The sequence below is a fragment of the Macaca mulatta genome, chromosome 10 (genome assembly GCF_049350105.2).
Source record: "Macaca mulatta isolate MMU2019108-1 chromosome 10, T2T-MMU8v2.0, whole genome shotgun sequence".
Classification (NCBI taxonomy): domain Eukaryota; kingdom Metazoa; phylum Chordata; class Mammalia; order Primates; family Cercopithecidae; genus Macaca; species Macaca mulatta.
Genome location: NC_133415.1, coordinates 35621213 through 35635855, shown reverse-complemented (window position 1 = coordinate 35635855; position 14643 = coordinate 35621213). Strand labels below are relative to the sequence as shown.

General features: G+C 46.9%; 2 protein-coding genes and 1 pseudogene across 2 annotated transcripts in view; 1 reads left to right on the top strand and 2 right to left on the bottom strand.

Annotated features, from left to right (window-relative positions):
• LOC114670397 (phosphatidylinositol 3,4,5-trisphosphate 3-phosphatase TPTE2-like) overlaps window positions 1–14643 on the bottom strand; it is a 314879-nt pseudogene that overhangs the window by 115080 nt on the left and 185156 nt on the right.
• LOC114670308 (putative inactive beta-glucuronidase protein GUSBP11) overlaps window positions 1–14643 on the top strand; it is a 129868-nt gene that overhangs the window by 20272 nt on the left and 94953 nt on the right. Inside the window, exons 5-9 of the mRNA XM_077951015.1 lie at window positions 581–700; window positions 2328–2475; window positions 5242–5402; window positions 11076–11143; window positions 12108–12129. Of these exons, the coding sequence (XP_077807141.1) occupies window positions 2456–2475; window positions 5242–5402; window positions 11076–11143; window positions 12108–12129 (271 nt within the window). The 5' untranslated portion in view covers window positions 581–700; window positions 2328–2455. The remainder of the gene's footprint in view (window positions 1–580; window positions 701–2327; window positions 2476–5241; window positions 5403–11075; window positions 11144–12107; window positions 12130–14643) is intronic.
• LOC114670406 (ral-GDS-related protein-like) overlaps window positions 1–14643 on the bottom strand; it is a 117135-nt gene that overhangs the window by 37242 nt on the left and 65250 nt on the right. The gene's annotated exons all lie outside the window — the stretch shown is intronic.

Genomic DNA, 14643 nt, shown 5'->3' with positions numbered 1-14643 from the left:
AAAGCAGCCTGGAGGAGAGGATCACAGGCTCCCAGGCGTGTCCCCTGGGGACATAGGCCAGGATAGGAGGAGTCGGTTCACTAAACACCGGTCCATCCATTCTCTCCCATCTCCCCTTCCTCCTTGCATCTCACCCTCCAACTCCCTGCCTGTGTTTTGGAGGGAGCTATTTCTGGCTGAGCCCCCGGATACACCCTCTGTCCCTGTCCTGGTCTGGAACTTCCCCTGACCCATGGCCTCTCTTTCCTCAGCCTGGAAATCCTACTCTAGGCCTGGAGTCCCTCTGCTTCTGGCTCTGGCCCCTGGAATGCCATCCTTCTTCTCTGCCCAACTCCCCACCCCCAAGGGCTGGACTGTCTAGGACACTCCCACACCATCAAATTCATGAGCTCTTAAATTTTTCCACCTGACAACAGGTTCAGAGGTGTGAGAAAAATAGGAGGAAGTCAGGAAGGAAACACACATAAAAGGCCTGCAAGAGGCTCAGGACACTTGTAAAAGATAGGCTGTGAGCTCCCCAGGAACAAGTGCAAGAAGGGTAATAGGTGCTCCATCATTTCTTTCTTTCTTTTTTTTTTAGATGGAGTCTCGCTTTCGCCCAGGCTGGAGTGCAATGGCACGATCTTAGCTCACCATAACCTCTGCCTCCCAGGTTCAACCAATTCTCCTGCCTCAGCCTCCTGAGTAGCTGGGATTACAGGTACATGCTACAACACCCAGCTAATTTTTGTATTTTTATTAGAGACAGGTTTTCACCAGTTGTTCAGGCTGGTGTGCTCCATCATTTCCAAGAGATTACACAAGTCTTTGCTCGAGGGAAGTTGGTGTTTTCAATGCTGAGGCCAGGCAGCTCATCATAATTAAAAGTGGGGATGTGTTTTACCCAAGGCCTCACTACTGATGGGATTTGGGCTCCAACATGTGCACAGGTGACTGCCTGGCAGCCCTAGGACATGGAGATTTTCTCAGATGTTTGGCATAGAAAGTCACTGACCATCTTTGGAGGAAGCATCATTTTTGGGAAACACTTCTCCATTGGATCCTGAGCCTCAGGTGGAAAACCAGGTCCTGTGATGGGAATTTCTCTGTGAGGCTCCCTGGGTCTGGGGCTCCAGCTGCTCTCTGAGAGGAAGGTGTAGGGGGAGAGCATGGCCCAGCCACACCCAGCCCCTCCTGCATGGTTCCTGCTGAGCAGGGTGTTAGAAGGGTGGGGGCACCACCAGTGGTCAGGCCTGTGTTTCTGATGGTGGGGCCAAGGAAGGACACTCAGGGCATCCTAGGGAGTCTCTCCGATGGCTCCTGTTTGACTTTCCTGTGGCTGCTGTCACAAATGACTGCTAATTTAGAGGCTTAAAGCATCACGTATTGATTCTGTCCCTGGTGTGGGGTCAGACGTCCAAAATGAATCCTAGAGTGCTAAAATCAGGGTGCCAGTTAGGCCAGGCTCCTTCTGAGGGCTCTGGGGAGAATCCATTTCCAGGATTTTTCCAGCTTCTAGAGGACACCCTGGGCTCCTGGCCCCTTCCTCCAACTTCAAAGCCAGAGCTCAGCATCTTCAAGTCTCTCTCCCATGCTTCTCTCTCTCTCCCCACCGTCTTCTCTCACCTTCCCTCTTTCTCTCCCTTTCTTTCCCTCCACCCCCACACCTGCTCTCACTCTGACCCTCTTGCCTCCTTCTTTCCCTTATAAAGACCGCACCTTGGACCCACCCAGATAACCCAGGATCATCTTCCACCTCAGGCTCCTTCACATCCTCACATCTGTAAAGTCCCTGTGGCCACACAACACTGCACATGGACAGGTCCCGGGACTGGGACACAGCCATCCCTGGGCCCTAATTCAGCCACCCACAGCTCCTTTCCCTCCTTCCTCTCTCCTCCCGGTATGAAAAGGGAATGCAGAGAGGTTGGTCAATGAATACACACCTACAGTTAGATGCAAGGAGTGTGTTCTAATGTTGGATAGCAGAGTAGGGTGGCTATGGTTAGCAATAATGTATTGTATATTTCAAAATAGCTTCAAGAGAGAACTTCAAATATACTCAACACATAGAAATGGTAAATACTCAAGGCCATACTCCAAATTCACTGTCTTAATGATGACATGTTGGATCCATGGAACCAAACAGTACATGCGCCTCATAAAAATGTTCAATATTATGTATCAGTATAATATTTTCTACGAATAAGAAAGCAAAAAAAGAAGTTAAGCATAAACTAGCTATTTGACCTAGCAATTCCAGTGCTAGGAATTTATCTAGAAGAAATGAAAGCATGTGTTCAAAAAGACATATACCTAAATGTTCTCAGCAACCTCACTCACTCCAGGCAACAACTGGAAACAACCCAAGTGTCCGTCAGCTAGAGAATAGATAGACCCATGTGGTCTGTGCATACAGTGGAGTGCTGCTCAGTTATACAAAGAAAAGAAACTATGGATACAGGCCACAGGAGGGATGGACTTCAAAACATTACAGTAAGTGAAAGAAGTAAAACTCCATGAGGGAAGTTGGTGGGTATGGACATAGTTTTGAACTGGCAGAATTTTTCTGTGTTCATTGGGGTATTATGTGTTGAGTCCCTATTGATCAGGTACTGTGCTAGGTACGGCCATTAGAGAAATGAGAAGCAGACACCAGCTCCATTTTGATGAGACTCACCCGATCAGCCATTTCTGATGAACACTCAGGTACCCTGACTCTCACTGCTCACATTTGTAGGCTTTACTTAATGCCACTTAAACCTCCCTATTCCCCAAGTCTTCTTTCTTTTCCATTTTGTTTTTTAGACAGAGTCTTGCCCTGTCACCCATGCTGGAGTGCAGTGGCACCATCTTAGCTCACTGCAACATCCGTGTCCTGGGTTCAAGCAATTCTCCTGCTTGAGCCACCCGAATAGCTGGGATTGTAGGTGCCCACTGCAACACTGAGGTAATTTTTGTATTTTTAGTAGAGACGGGGTTTTGCCATGTTGGCAAGGCTCGTCTCAAACTCCTCCTGACCTCAGGTGATCCGCCTGCGTCGGCCTCCAAAGTGTTGGGATTACGGGAGTGAGTCAGCACACCTGGCCCCCAAGTCTCTTTTCTTTCCAGCTCCCCTCATTAGACACAGCTTTTTAAAGCAATCCCTGCCATATCCATGGCTTCAATTGTTTTTTATATGCTCTGATGACAATAAAATTTAAATGTCATTTATATATAGCAGCTTTATTTTACATGACACCTCATTCACTACGATTGTAAATTCAAAGTTGCTCTAAGAAAGTAATAACTAGGCCGGGCGCGGTGGCTCAAACCTGTAATCCCAGCACTTTGGGAGTCCAAGACAGGCGGATCGTGAGGTCAGGAGATCGAGACCATCCTGGCTAACACGGTGAAATCCCGTCTCTACTAAAAAAAAAGTACAAAAAACTAGCCAAGCGAGGTAGCGGACGCCTGTAGTCCCAGCTACTCGGGAGGCTGAGGCAGGAGAATGGTGTAAACCCAGGAGGCAAAGCTTGCTGTGAGCTGAGATCGTGCCACTGCACCCCAGCCTGGGTGACAGAGCAAAGACTCTGTCTCAAAAAAAAAAAAAAAAAAAAAAAGGAAAGTAATAACTAAAAAGTTGTCATATTTTAGTATGCAAATTTTAGGAAATTTCCGTAATGGTTTGACTTTGTAAGTGTTTTTTTAAAAAACATGACTTGAGATGTCACAGAATGGAGTTATCCTACAGAGGTTTCTATCTAACTTCTACCAGAGAGCTCCATTTGAATGCAATACTTAAGAGTCCAAAGCTATGTCTTTTTTTTTGTTTTTGTTTTTGAGACGGAGTCTCGCTCTGTCACTCAGGCTAGAATGCAGTGGCACGATCTCGGCTCACTGCAAACTCCATGACCTGGGTCCAAGTGAGTCTCCTGCCTTAGTCTCCTGCAAAGCTGGGACTACTGGCACCCACCATCGCACCTGGCTAATTTTTGTAATTTTAGTAGAGGTGCGGTTTCACCATGTTGGCCAGGCTGGTCTCAAACCCCTGACCTCATAATCCGCCCAGCTCGGCCTCCCAAAGTGCTGGGATTACAGTCGTGAGTCATTGCACCCAACTGAAAACTATCTTATTCCCCATACCTATTCCTCTTCCTACATTCTCTGTGTAGGAGAAAGTCATTGCTATTTACCCAGTCCTTCAAACTAGAGCCTCAGCAGCCTGTTTTTCCTTTTACTTGCCCTGTTCTTCCACATCTAATCATCTAGCGCTTCCTGTTCTCTCTCCCAAATGATCACAAGACTTTTCCATCCACTGCAGTCATTTCCACTGCCTTCAGCCTTACCTTTTCTTCCAGATGAACATAATGTCTCTCTCTCTCTTTTTTTTTTTTTTTTGAGACAGAATCTCTCTCTTTGGCCCAGGCTGCAGTTCAATGGCATGATCTTGGCTCACTGCAACCTGTAACTCCTGAGTTCAAACAATTCTCCTGCCTCAGGCTCTTGAGTAGATGGGACTACAAGTGCCCGCTACCACGCCAGGCTATTCTTATATTTTTAGTAGAGATGGGGTTAGTGATCCACCCCCCTCAGGCTCCCAAAGTGCTAGGATTCCAGGCATGAGCCACCGCGCCTGGTTGTACCAGGGTTTTCTATTGATATTCTTGCCAAGGGTGACTTCCAGTAATAACTCCCCTGCACTTTCCTCAGGACTGGAAAGCTCAGGCAGCTCAGGGTGAATAAAAGGCTGAGTAGTGCCATCACCACAGAGGGACAGGGTGGCCACAAGGTGGGCAGCAGCAGGGATGGGCATTGTGAGGCATTGTGTGGGGCTGTGGGGCTGGACATTGTGAGTCACTAGCCTGACCTGGCTGTTTCCTGGTAAGCAGGTGACATAGGAAGCTTTGTGGTTATAGGCATCAGCCAGGGCCAGCAACCCTCAGTCGGTAGCTGGCAGTGGAAGGAGGAGGAGCTCCAACTGTGCTGTCTCACGGCAGTTTTTGTGCCTCTCGGCGCTTGTCGTGTTCATTTATTTTTCAAAGAAGACAGCAGGTCCCCGACCTCATAGATCAGCCAGTTTGGGAGGTGGCACCAGAGTAAGGGCTGAGGCCCCAGATCTGCCTGGGGTCAGGCTGCTTCTACAAGTGCTGTGCCAGCCTCAGTAGTGTGGCTGCTAGGACAGCATCATTTCAGTTTCATCGATGTCTCAGGCAGGAGTGGAGAGGAGTGTGGGTGTCCCATGGGGTGTCTACTGACCTGTTGTATCGACTCCACCTGTAGCTGGTGCAGGGGGAAGGTGGCGCCCTGTTATGAATCTGTTATTTATGAGGCTGTGGCTGCTGCAACATCAGAATCCACTAGTGTAGAGCCTGGCAAGCTGGATGTGGGAGCCACGGAGGGCCACGAACTGCAGCACATCGGCAACCAAAAGATGCCCACAGGTAAAAAAGCCACGGGTGCTGTTTCCTCTCTGGCATGCCTGTGGCCACCCTCACCCCCTTCCCATACCCTCATCCCCAGAGACATCCTCAGCTTCCAGCTCCCTCCTGCCCATAGCCAGCTTTCCCAGATCTGGGGCATGGGGGCAAAGGCTGACTCTGCCTCTTGTATTTGTCACTGAGGCTTTTTTGATCTAGAAAAGGGAGAGCCCTTTTTGCAATGAAAATTCAAATACCCCAATTTTGGAATCCCCATCCCATTCTCTAGCTTACGTATCTAGCCAGTTTGGTACCTAAATAGAGGAATCAGGTAAGGGTCAGATTGTTTCTTTTCTACCATCCCTTAAGGTAGCTTATTTTTTTAAATTTTTATTTATTTATTTATTTATTTATTTATTTATTTAGATGGAATCTTGGTCTGTTGCCCTGGCTGGAGTGCAATGGTGTGATCTCAGATCACTGCAACCTGTGTTTCCTGGGTTCAAGTGATTCTTTAACCTCAGCCTCCTGAATAGGGACTACAGTTGCCCGCCACTACACCTGGTTATGTTTTTGTATTTTTAGTAGAGACAGGGTTTCACCGTGTTTGCCAGAATGGCCACAATTTCTTTACCTTGTGATCCACCTGCCTCGGCCTCCCAAAGTGCTGGGATTATAGGCATGAGCCACCGCGCCCAGCCCACATCTTCCATTTCTTTACACTGTGTGTGCATCCACTGAGTCAGTGGCTGCCCATGCTCGCCCCAGCCCCCGACAGTGGGACAGTCCATCACGGGGATCAGTACCTGGTGAGTGCTGAGCCTCACTCACCTAGCTGTGCAGGAGGTCTCCAGTGAGGATGATGGGAACCAGGCTAATGATAATGTTGTCCTGAGTTCTGATGTGGCACTAGCCCTTTTCTGTCTGCTATGGATTGGAGCATCTCTTTTTATTTATTTATTTTTTGGAGACAGAGTCTCACTCTGTCACCCAGGCTGGAGTGTGCAGTGGCTCAATCTTAGCTCACTGCAACCTCCACCTCTCAGGTTCAAGCGATTCTGCAGCCTCAGTCTCCCAAGTAGGTGGGATTACAGGTATGGGCCACCATGCCTGGCTAATTTTTGCATTTTTAGTAGAGACAGGCTTTCACCATGTTGGCCAGGCTGGTCTCAAACTCCTGACCTCAGGTGATCTACTGCCTCGGCCTCCCAAAGTGCTGGGATTACAGGTTTGAGCCACCACACCCAGCCATGGATTGGAGCATCTCTAAGGCTTGAGGTAGTCATATTATGAAATACAATGCAGTATCTTCCTGATCTTCCCTGCTTTGACCAAGTGCTGAGGAATGAGCCCAGCACTGACAGATGTTGACCTACACTGTTCTACATGATCCCTTACACTTCTCAGAATCTGTGATCCGACCAGAAGCCTGTGGGCTTTCTATGTGTATTTCACAGTAATGTCCATGCCACCATTTTTTGTTCCCTGTACCTTTTGCTACCCAGGGTTATGTGACCACCGGGACCCCATTTGATAATGGGCAAAGTTTGGCAGCTTATAGGCCACACAGTTCCAGGGGCACACATAGGTGCTGGAACTCCCTGGTGTGGGGTCCTATCAGCAAGCCTGAGTGATGACACAGTTGAGTCATACAGACCATCAACATTGGGACCCATTTCCTGGTTCTCTTTTGCCTCTTCCATTCAGGAGGTCAAAATCTGGGTTCACTCCTTTCTGCACGCTCTCCATCTAAGGAGTAGGGATATTAAACTGACCTTCAGGTACAGCTGTGGTGAGGGAAGAAAGAGATTATTTATGTAAAGAGTATGGTGGTGCTGAAGTTTCTCTTCCTTTCTATTAGAAGAATGACATGACTTGGGAGGCTGAGGTGAGAGGACCACATAGACCAGGAAGTCAAGAAAAGTGACACTTGTACTGTGCTGGGCATGTGGGGCCACATTTTGGGGGGAAAACACACATTTACAGACACAGTCACAATCACAACACATTGATTCACCCCTAGCTACCTTCCAGCCCTCCTGCACACAAACCCACACCATCTAAATGATATGTCTGCCTCCAGGGACTCTAGTGGATGATCACAGCTCTTCACTGAGCCATCTGTTTCTCACACTGCACTCCAGGTCCTCACTCCTATCAGGAACCTGAAGCCAGGCAGTCTCTCCAGACAAAAACAGGCAAGAGAGCCCCCGTCACCCATCACTTAGACTTGTCATCAGCAAGGGAGGGGCCTTAGCATATGTACAGTGTTAGAGAGGCGAATGACACACACTGGGGCCTGTCAGTGGGCAGGTGAAGGGAGAGCATCTGGATAAACAACTAATGCATGCAGGGCTTAATACTTAGGTGATGGGTTGACAGGTGCAGCAAAGCACCATGGCACACTTTTACCCATGTAACCAACCTGTACATCCTGCACATGTATCGCAGAACTTAAAAAAAAAAAAAAAATTAGGAGGTGGATGGATTGTCTGAGGTTAGGAGTTCAAAACCAGCCTTGCCAACCTGGTGAAACCCTGTCTCTACTGAAAATGCAAAAATGAGCTGGGAGTGGTGGCAGGAGCCTGTTATCCTAGCTACTGAGGAGGCTGAGGCAGAAGAATCACTTGTAGCCAGGAGGCAGAGGTTACAGTGAGCCGAGATCGAACCATTGCACTCCAGCCTGAGTGACTGAACTAGACTCCATCTCAAAAAAAAGAGAAAAAGGGAACAGCCAAGGAGAAATATCACAGGGTTAGTACTCATACCTGTGAGACCCCTTCTGAGTAGGAGTGAGCAGGACCTGGCCTTCCTGCCTGCCGAGAGCATGGTGTGGACATCATCTTAAATGCCTCAAATATGCAGTTTCATTGCTTTCTCTTGTCATCTCCATCTCTTTGTGCAATGATGGCAGTGACACCAGCAGAAATTGGTGAGGGGTCAGAACAGGAATCAGGTCCCCACTTGCCTGACACAGAGCAGACAGGACACAAGTCAGCAGGGATGGACTTCAGGGTCAGGACAGACACAGACAGGTCCCAGACCTGATCTTCCTGGGGCTGGAACAGATGAGTTTTTCTTTTTCACCTCTTCTGGAAGTCACTTGAGGGATGGTCCTTGAGGAGACACTGTTGGCCAATGGTTTTCTGGCCCAGAAATGTGTGTGTGTGGTCTTCCTTTTTCTTTTTTTTTTGAGATGGAGTCTCACTCTGGAGTGAGTGGTGCGATCTCACTGGCTGGAGTGCAGTGGTGCGATCTCAGCTCACTGCAATATCTACCTCCTAAGTTCAAGTAATTCTCCTGCCTCAGTCTGCCGAGTAGCTGGAATTACAGGCATGGGCCAGCATGCCCAGCTAATTTTTGTATTTGTAATAGAGACGAGGTTTCTGCATGTTGGCCAGGCTGGTCTCGAACTCCTGACATCAGGTGATCCACTCGCCTCTGCCTCCCAAAATGCTGGGATTACAGGTGTGAGCCACCGTGCCTGGCTGAAATGTGTTTCAATGGGACGGACCCCCTAACACTGGGCCTGTAGCTTCAGCACTCCCGAGTAGCAGGGGAGGTGGGGAGGGACATGAGTTCCAGTGCACCAGGAGCTCAGCAAAGGGATGGTGACTGATTCCAGAGTCCAGCTCATCCTTGCAACTCTTCTGTGGAATCCAGAACACATCAGTTTCCATTTATTTTATAGAAGGTTTGGAATCTTCAGTGTCAAACTCTATCTGTGTTGTGTCTTCCCACAGGTTGGATAGAGGATCCCTGGCTATGGGCCTTTCCTGCCAGGGCAGTGACTGTGTCTTCCTCATTAGTCCCTATCCCAGAGGTCAGTCCTGGGGAGATCATGTTAGGCCCCATGGGCATTGCAGTGAACACATCCCTGGGATGAGTTCTAGGTCAGCCCTGGGCTGGGATCTAGCGCAGGTGTGGAAATGTTCCCTTCTCAGTCTGTCCAGCCTGTTGAGCCCTACACCAATCCTGGAGCCTGCCCCAGCTTCTGAATCAGGGTCCCTGGAGATGAGGTTGAGCTCTTGAGGACAGTGAGGTGCCTCTGGCCCTCGGCTCCTGCTGCTCTGATCCTGTCTAGACAGGGTGTGCAGGGCCACGCTCTTCCCTTGTGTGCATGTGTCCCCCCTGCTGGCATCCCTCTGGATCTGGATGTTGTCCTCATTGTTATATCCCCAGCCCCACACAGTGACTGGACCTTTTGCAGATGTTCACTAAGTAACCATAAATGTATGGTGGAGCAGAGCTGCGAACCATTTTGCAAGAAAACACCAGGCGAGGGGAGTCATGTCTTCCTCATGTCTGGGTCTCCTGTGCCATCTAGTGCGGTTCTCGGTCATATATGTGCCTCTTCATATTTAAATACATTTAAATATTTACAATTAAAAGTTCAGGGCTGGGCATGGCGTCTCATACCTGTAATTCCAGCACTGTGGGAGGCTGGGGCAGGTGGATCAGCTGAGGTCAGGAGTTCGAGACCAACCTGGCCAACATGGTGAAACCCCATCTCTACTAAAAATGCAAAAATTAGCCCATGTGTGGTGGTGCATGCCTGTGAACCCGGCTACTCAGGAGACTGAGACAGAAGAATCGCCTGAGTCCGGGAGGCAGAGGTTGCAGTGAGCCGAGATCATGCCATTGTACTCCAGCCTGGGCAGCAAGAGTGAAACTCTGTCTCGAAAAAAAAAAAAAAAAAATTCAGAACTTCATCTCAACAGCCACCATGCAATCCCCCAGCAGCCTTCTGTTCATGCAGCAGAGAGATTTCCATCCCCGCAGAATGTTCTTTCACATCTGCTGTAAGCCTGGCTGAGGGGCTGATTATTGAACTCCTCTAACTCAAAGCATGCACCTTAAAGTGGGAATCTCAGGGCTGTGAGATTGGAGGTGAGACCTATAATGGGCCATTGGAAGGAAAAAGTTGAAAGGTGGTTCCTTCAGTTCCTCTTTCTCACTTGAAGGCTGGCAAGTGTGAGCAATGCCTTTCTAGAGACCTCTGACTCCCCAGAGCCCAGGGAGAGTCTGACAACACCGAGGGAAGGGCAGAGTGATCTCGTACAACCCAGTGTGGCCTCACCTGGAGTAGGAGGGTGGGTGAGTTGCTCTCTGGAATAACTTCTTGTGGAGTTTTTGTCTCTAAAGATTGGCCAATGGACACCGTCCATGAGGGCAGCTGTGATGAGGCAGACCTGCAGGTAGAGCATGATAGTCTAGGAGGATCTCTGGGAGCAGTTGGGTGACACTTGTTGCTTTGGAAATCAGGAAAAGGGCAATGAAATCAGAAACAAAGGAAATATGTGTAGAAGTGTGACTTGTTCCTTTTGTATTTTAATAAGATAGAGACGAGGTCATTTGCCTCCATGGGCTTTGTGTGCTGTGTTTGTAACCATTTTTTTTCTTGCTCTGGTGTTTAATGGTTACCAGAAGATCAGTTTTTCCTGTCTATGTCACAGCAAACATCAAAGCCTTGGTCTTTGACTTGAGAATGCAGAGTCTTATTAGGTCCAGGCACTGACTAAGATGCGAGATATCTGGTGAGACTCCCTCATGCTCACTACTTGAACATAGTTGTTTCTCTGAGATGGTCTCAGAATCTTCAGTCCCACGCTCCATATGCCACATCCAGCAAAGCTCCCTGAGGGACCCACAGTCTCCAACCACCAGGGCACTGACATTAACTCTGTGTCCTTTTAGGCCCCCCTGAGGACAGCCTGAGTTTAAAATCTCTACCACCAAGTGAGGAAGATAATGATGATGCCCAGGTAAGACTCCCTTTCTTTGCATTCTAAGGAAATGGTGCTTTCCTGATGTGAGAAACAAACTCACCCATTGAAACCCAAAGAATGGACTCAGAGGCCTGCAGAACAGAGAAAGTGAGAATTTTAATGATGGTCTTGCAAGATACATATATATATATATATATAAAAATATAAATATATATATATATATATATATTTATGGTTGTCTTACTGCATTTTGTGGAAGCCCACAATGAATTGCCATCCTAGTCAGCTTAGGAGCTTTTCAAGTATTTGACTTATGACCTAAGTAGCTGGGCAGGCTGAGAAGAACAGACCAAGCAAGCTATTTTGCAGGCTAGTAAACTTTTAACTTAGACTGTACTTCTTTGTTAAAGTGAGGACAACTAAGCGAGGTGGAAGGGGGACCCAACAAGCTGGCATTGCCCATCCAAGCATGAGCCTAGTATTTCTTCTGTGCTTTGCTGAGCTAAACAACTTCAAGGCACTTTGTCTTAAAAATGGACCACTGTATACACTATTTCCTTCACCTGATTTCTTTCCCTCTCAATTAATTTTGGTATAAGGATATGATGGGACACATTATGTACAACATACACAATAGTCCTTCTTGGGGTGGAGTTCACTGGGAATGTCTTCCCATCTAATACATGACATGGTAGGATGTTTTTGAATGACAGCAGCAATCATCAACTCTAATGCAGAGGCATTTTCGTCGACACCAGTTTTCCTCTTTGAATTAGGCATTGTGAGTTTACCAATCTAAATCAACTTCAAAGAAATTCTGTGAGAAAAGCTCTTGTCTTTTCCATGCATGTCCTCTATGCTAGAGTGTTTTGTCTTTGACATGGACTCAACCACTGTTTCAAAAGTAGTTTTCTGAAGTCATCAACAGACGAACGGATCTGTGTAAGAGGGCAGCAGAATTGATCTGATCCTCATAGCATCTTCTTTTGTCTCATTGCAGATTTTACCATCACCTGTCCTGGGTACGTACCTTGAACTAACTCATTTTCTGAGAAACAAATTTGCTGGCTTCAATATATAGAAACCTTAATCTGGATTCCTGTTAAAAAATGTTGGGGGTCTGTTGAGAGCAAATGATTTTGCAAGTGTATAGGTATGACCAGAGGGGCTGTAGAAATGTGTGTGAACCCAGAGGACCAACCAGGAGATTTTGTGTGAGCCAGTGAGTCTTCACCGGGAGGAGGAGAAGTGAGTGCACCTCTCACTGACTTATCCTGATGTTGGTGGTTTTAAAGAGTGAATTTTGGAAAATCTCAGCAGGGAAGAGGATGCCTTTCCAGGTAGGCAACAAGACTTCAGATGGGGTCTAATAAAACAGCATTTCCAAGAACCTTCATGTTATACCTTCTGCTTGGGAGGCTTAGGGAGGGTGTAGAAAGAGAAAAAGGAAAAGTAAATATAAGTCACGTTTGTTATTTTCAGAGTTTAATGTCATCATCATGAGGAGTACTATGTTCATGGGCTTTTGAGTATCCTGTATTTTCAATCACCTGTTCTTGGTTTATTATTTAAAGATGATTTTTCAGAGAATACCTGCTCTTTTCTGCCTGTGCCACTGCAAAATGTCACAGCCTTTGGTTTGGGACATAGTTCTGTCACAGGCAGTTACTTAATCCTGAATATAAAACTCTTCTGCAGTGTGCCCAGATGCATAGGAGAGATTGATCCACACCTTATGAACTTAGGTTTCATGGCAGGACATTCATTTGTCTGTCCTTGCTGTTTACCTGTGGTATCATGCTCCCTGGGCATGGAGGACAGAATGAAAATTCACTGTGGGCTCACTGAAAAGCTCCAGTGTCTTAGAAATGGAGGGAGAAACACAGCCTTGAGCACGCTGTCAGCATTCCATTTCTTCATGTGAATGAGAATATGCAGTTTTACCATCATTTGTGGAAGTCGTTTTCCTTTCCCCATTGTGTATTCTTGGCACCTTTGTTGGAGATCAGCTGACTCTGTATGTATGCATTTAATTCTGTGCTCTCAATTCTATATCTGTGATACTTATGGGTGTCCCCCACAGTAGAAGCATGGTGTCTGAATTTTTCTGTTTTTTTTTTAATTTTTATTTTTAGATTTCAATCTCATGAATGTGCATCTTTCAACACTATTCTTTTTCAATATTGCCATGGCTATTTGAGGCACGTACAAGTTCATTAAAATCTTAGGATTATCTTTTCCATTTCTGCACAGATGGCTATTGCCAGTTTGGTAGCAGTTGTTGTTAGTCTGTAGATCATGTGTGTAGTATTGTGTGTTAGTTAGGTTTAGTCTTCCTATCCATGAATATGGGAAGCCTTTCAACTTACTTGTACGTTCTTTACTTTCTAGAATCTTTATGTTGACAGCTGATTAGTTAGATTTAATGTGACTGATATGAATTTGTGATTTCTTTTTTTGTTTTTTTGTTTTTGAGACAGAGTCTCACTCTGTCACCATACAGGTGTGCAATGATATGATCTCTGCTCACTGCCACCTCCACCTCTCGGGTTCAAGTGAGTGAGATGTTCTTTCCTTTTTTTCTTTTTTTTTTTTTTTTTTGTCCTTTTGAGACAGAGTCTCGCTCAGTTGGCCAGGCCGGAGTGCAGTGGTGCCATCTCAGCTCCATCTCCTGGGCTCAATGAATTCTCCTGCCACAACCTCCCGAGTAGCTGGGATTACACGCATGTGTCCCCATGCCCAGCTAATTTTTGTATTGTCAGTGGAGATGGTGTTTCAGCATGTTGGCCAGACTGGTCTCGAACTCCAGACCTCAGGTAATCTGCCCACCTCAGCTTCCCAAAGTGTTGGGATTACAGGTGTGAGCCACTCCACCTGGCAGAAAGTGAGACTTTTAATGACAGTGTTGCAAGATCTGGTATCTGATGGGCAGACAAACCCAGCACACTTTCCACAAGCAATTTATCCCCTAGTGTGCAGGTCCCTCCCCTGGTTCCTCATAGGCTGAGAACTGTGGGGTCACAATCTTCCCAGGTGTTGCCTATTGATTTTTGGGGAGAGACTTTAGGTATTTTTCTAGGGTTGTCTTACTGCACTTTGTTGCAGCCCACAATGCATTGCTATCCTAGTCAGCTCAGGGGCACTTCAAGTATTTGACTTATGACCTAAGTAGCTGGGCAGGCTGAGAAGAACAGACAAAACGAGCTATTTTCCAGGCTAGTAAACTTTCATCTTAGACTAATCTTCTTTGGTTGAAGTGAGGGCAACTAAATGGGGAGGAGAGGGGCCCCAATGAGCAGGAATTGCCCATCCAATCAGGAGCCTGGCATATCCTGTTTCTTCTGTCCTTTGCTGACCTAAACCAGTTCAAGGCACTTTGTGTTAAAAATGGACCACTGTATACATTATTTCCTTCATCTGATTTCTTTCCTTCTCAATTAATTTTGATATAATAATATGACAAGGCACATTATGTACGACACACACTATTCTCTTTGTGAGGATGGAGTTCAGTGGCAGTTTCCTTTCATCTAATA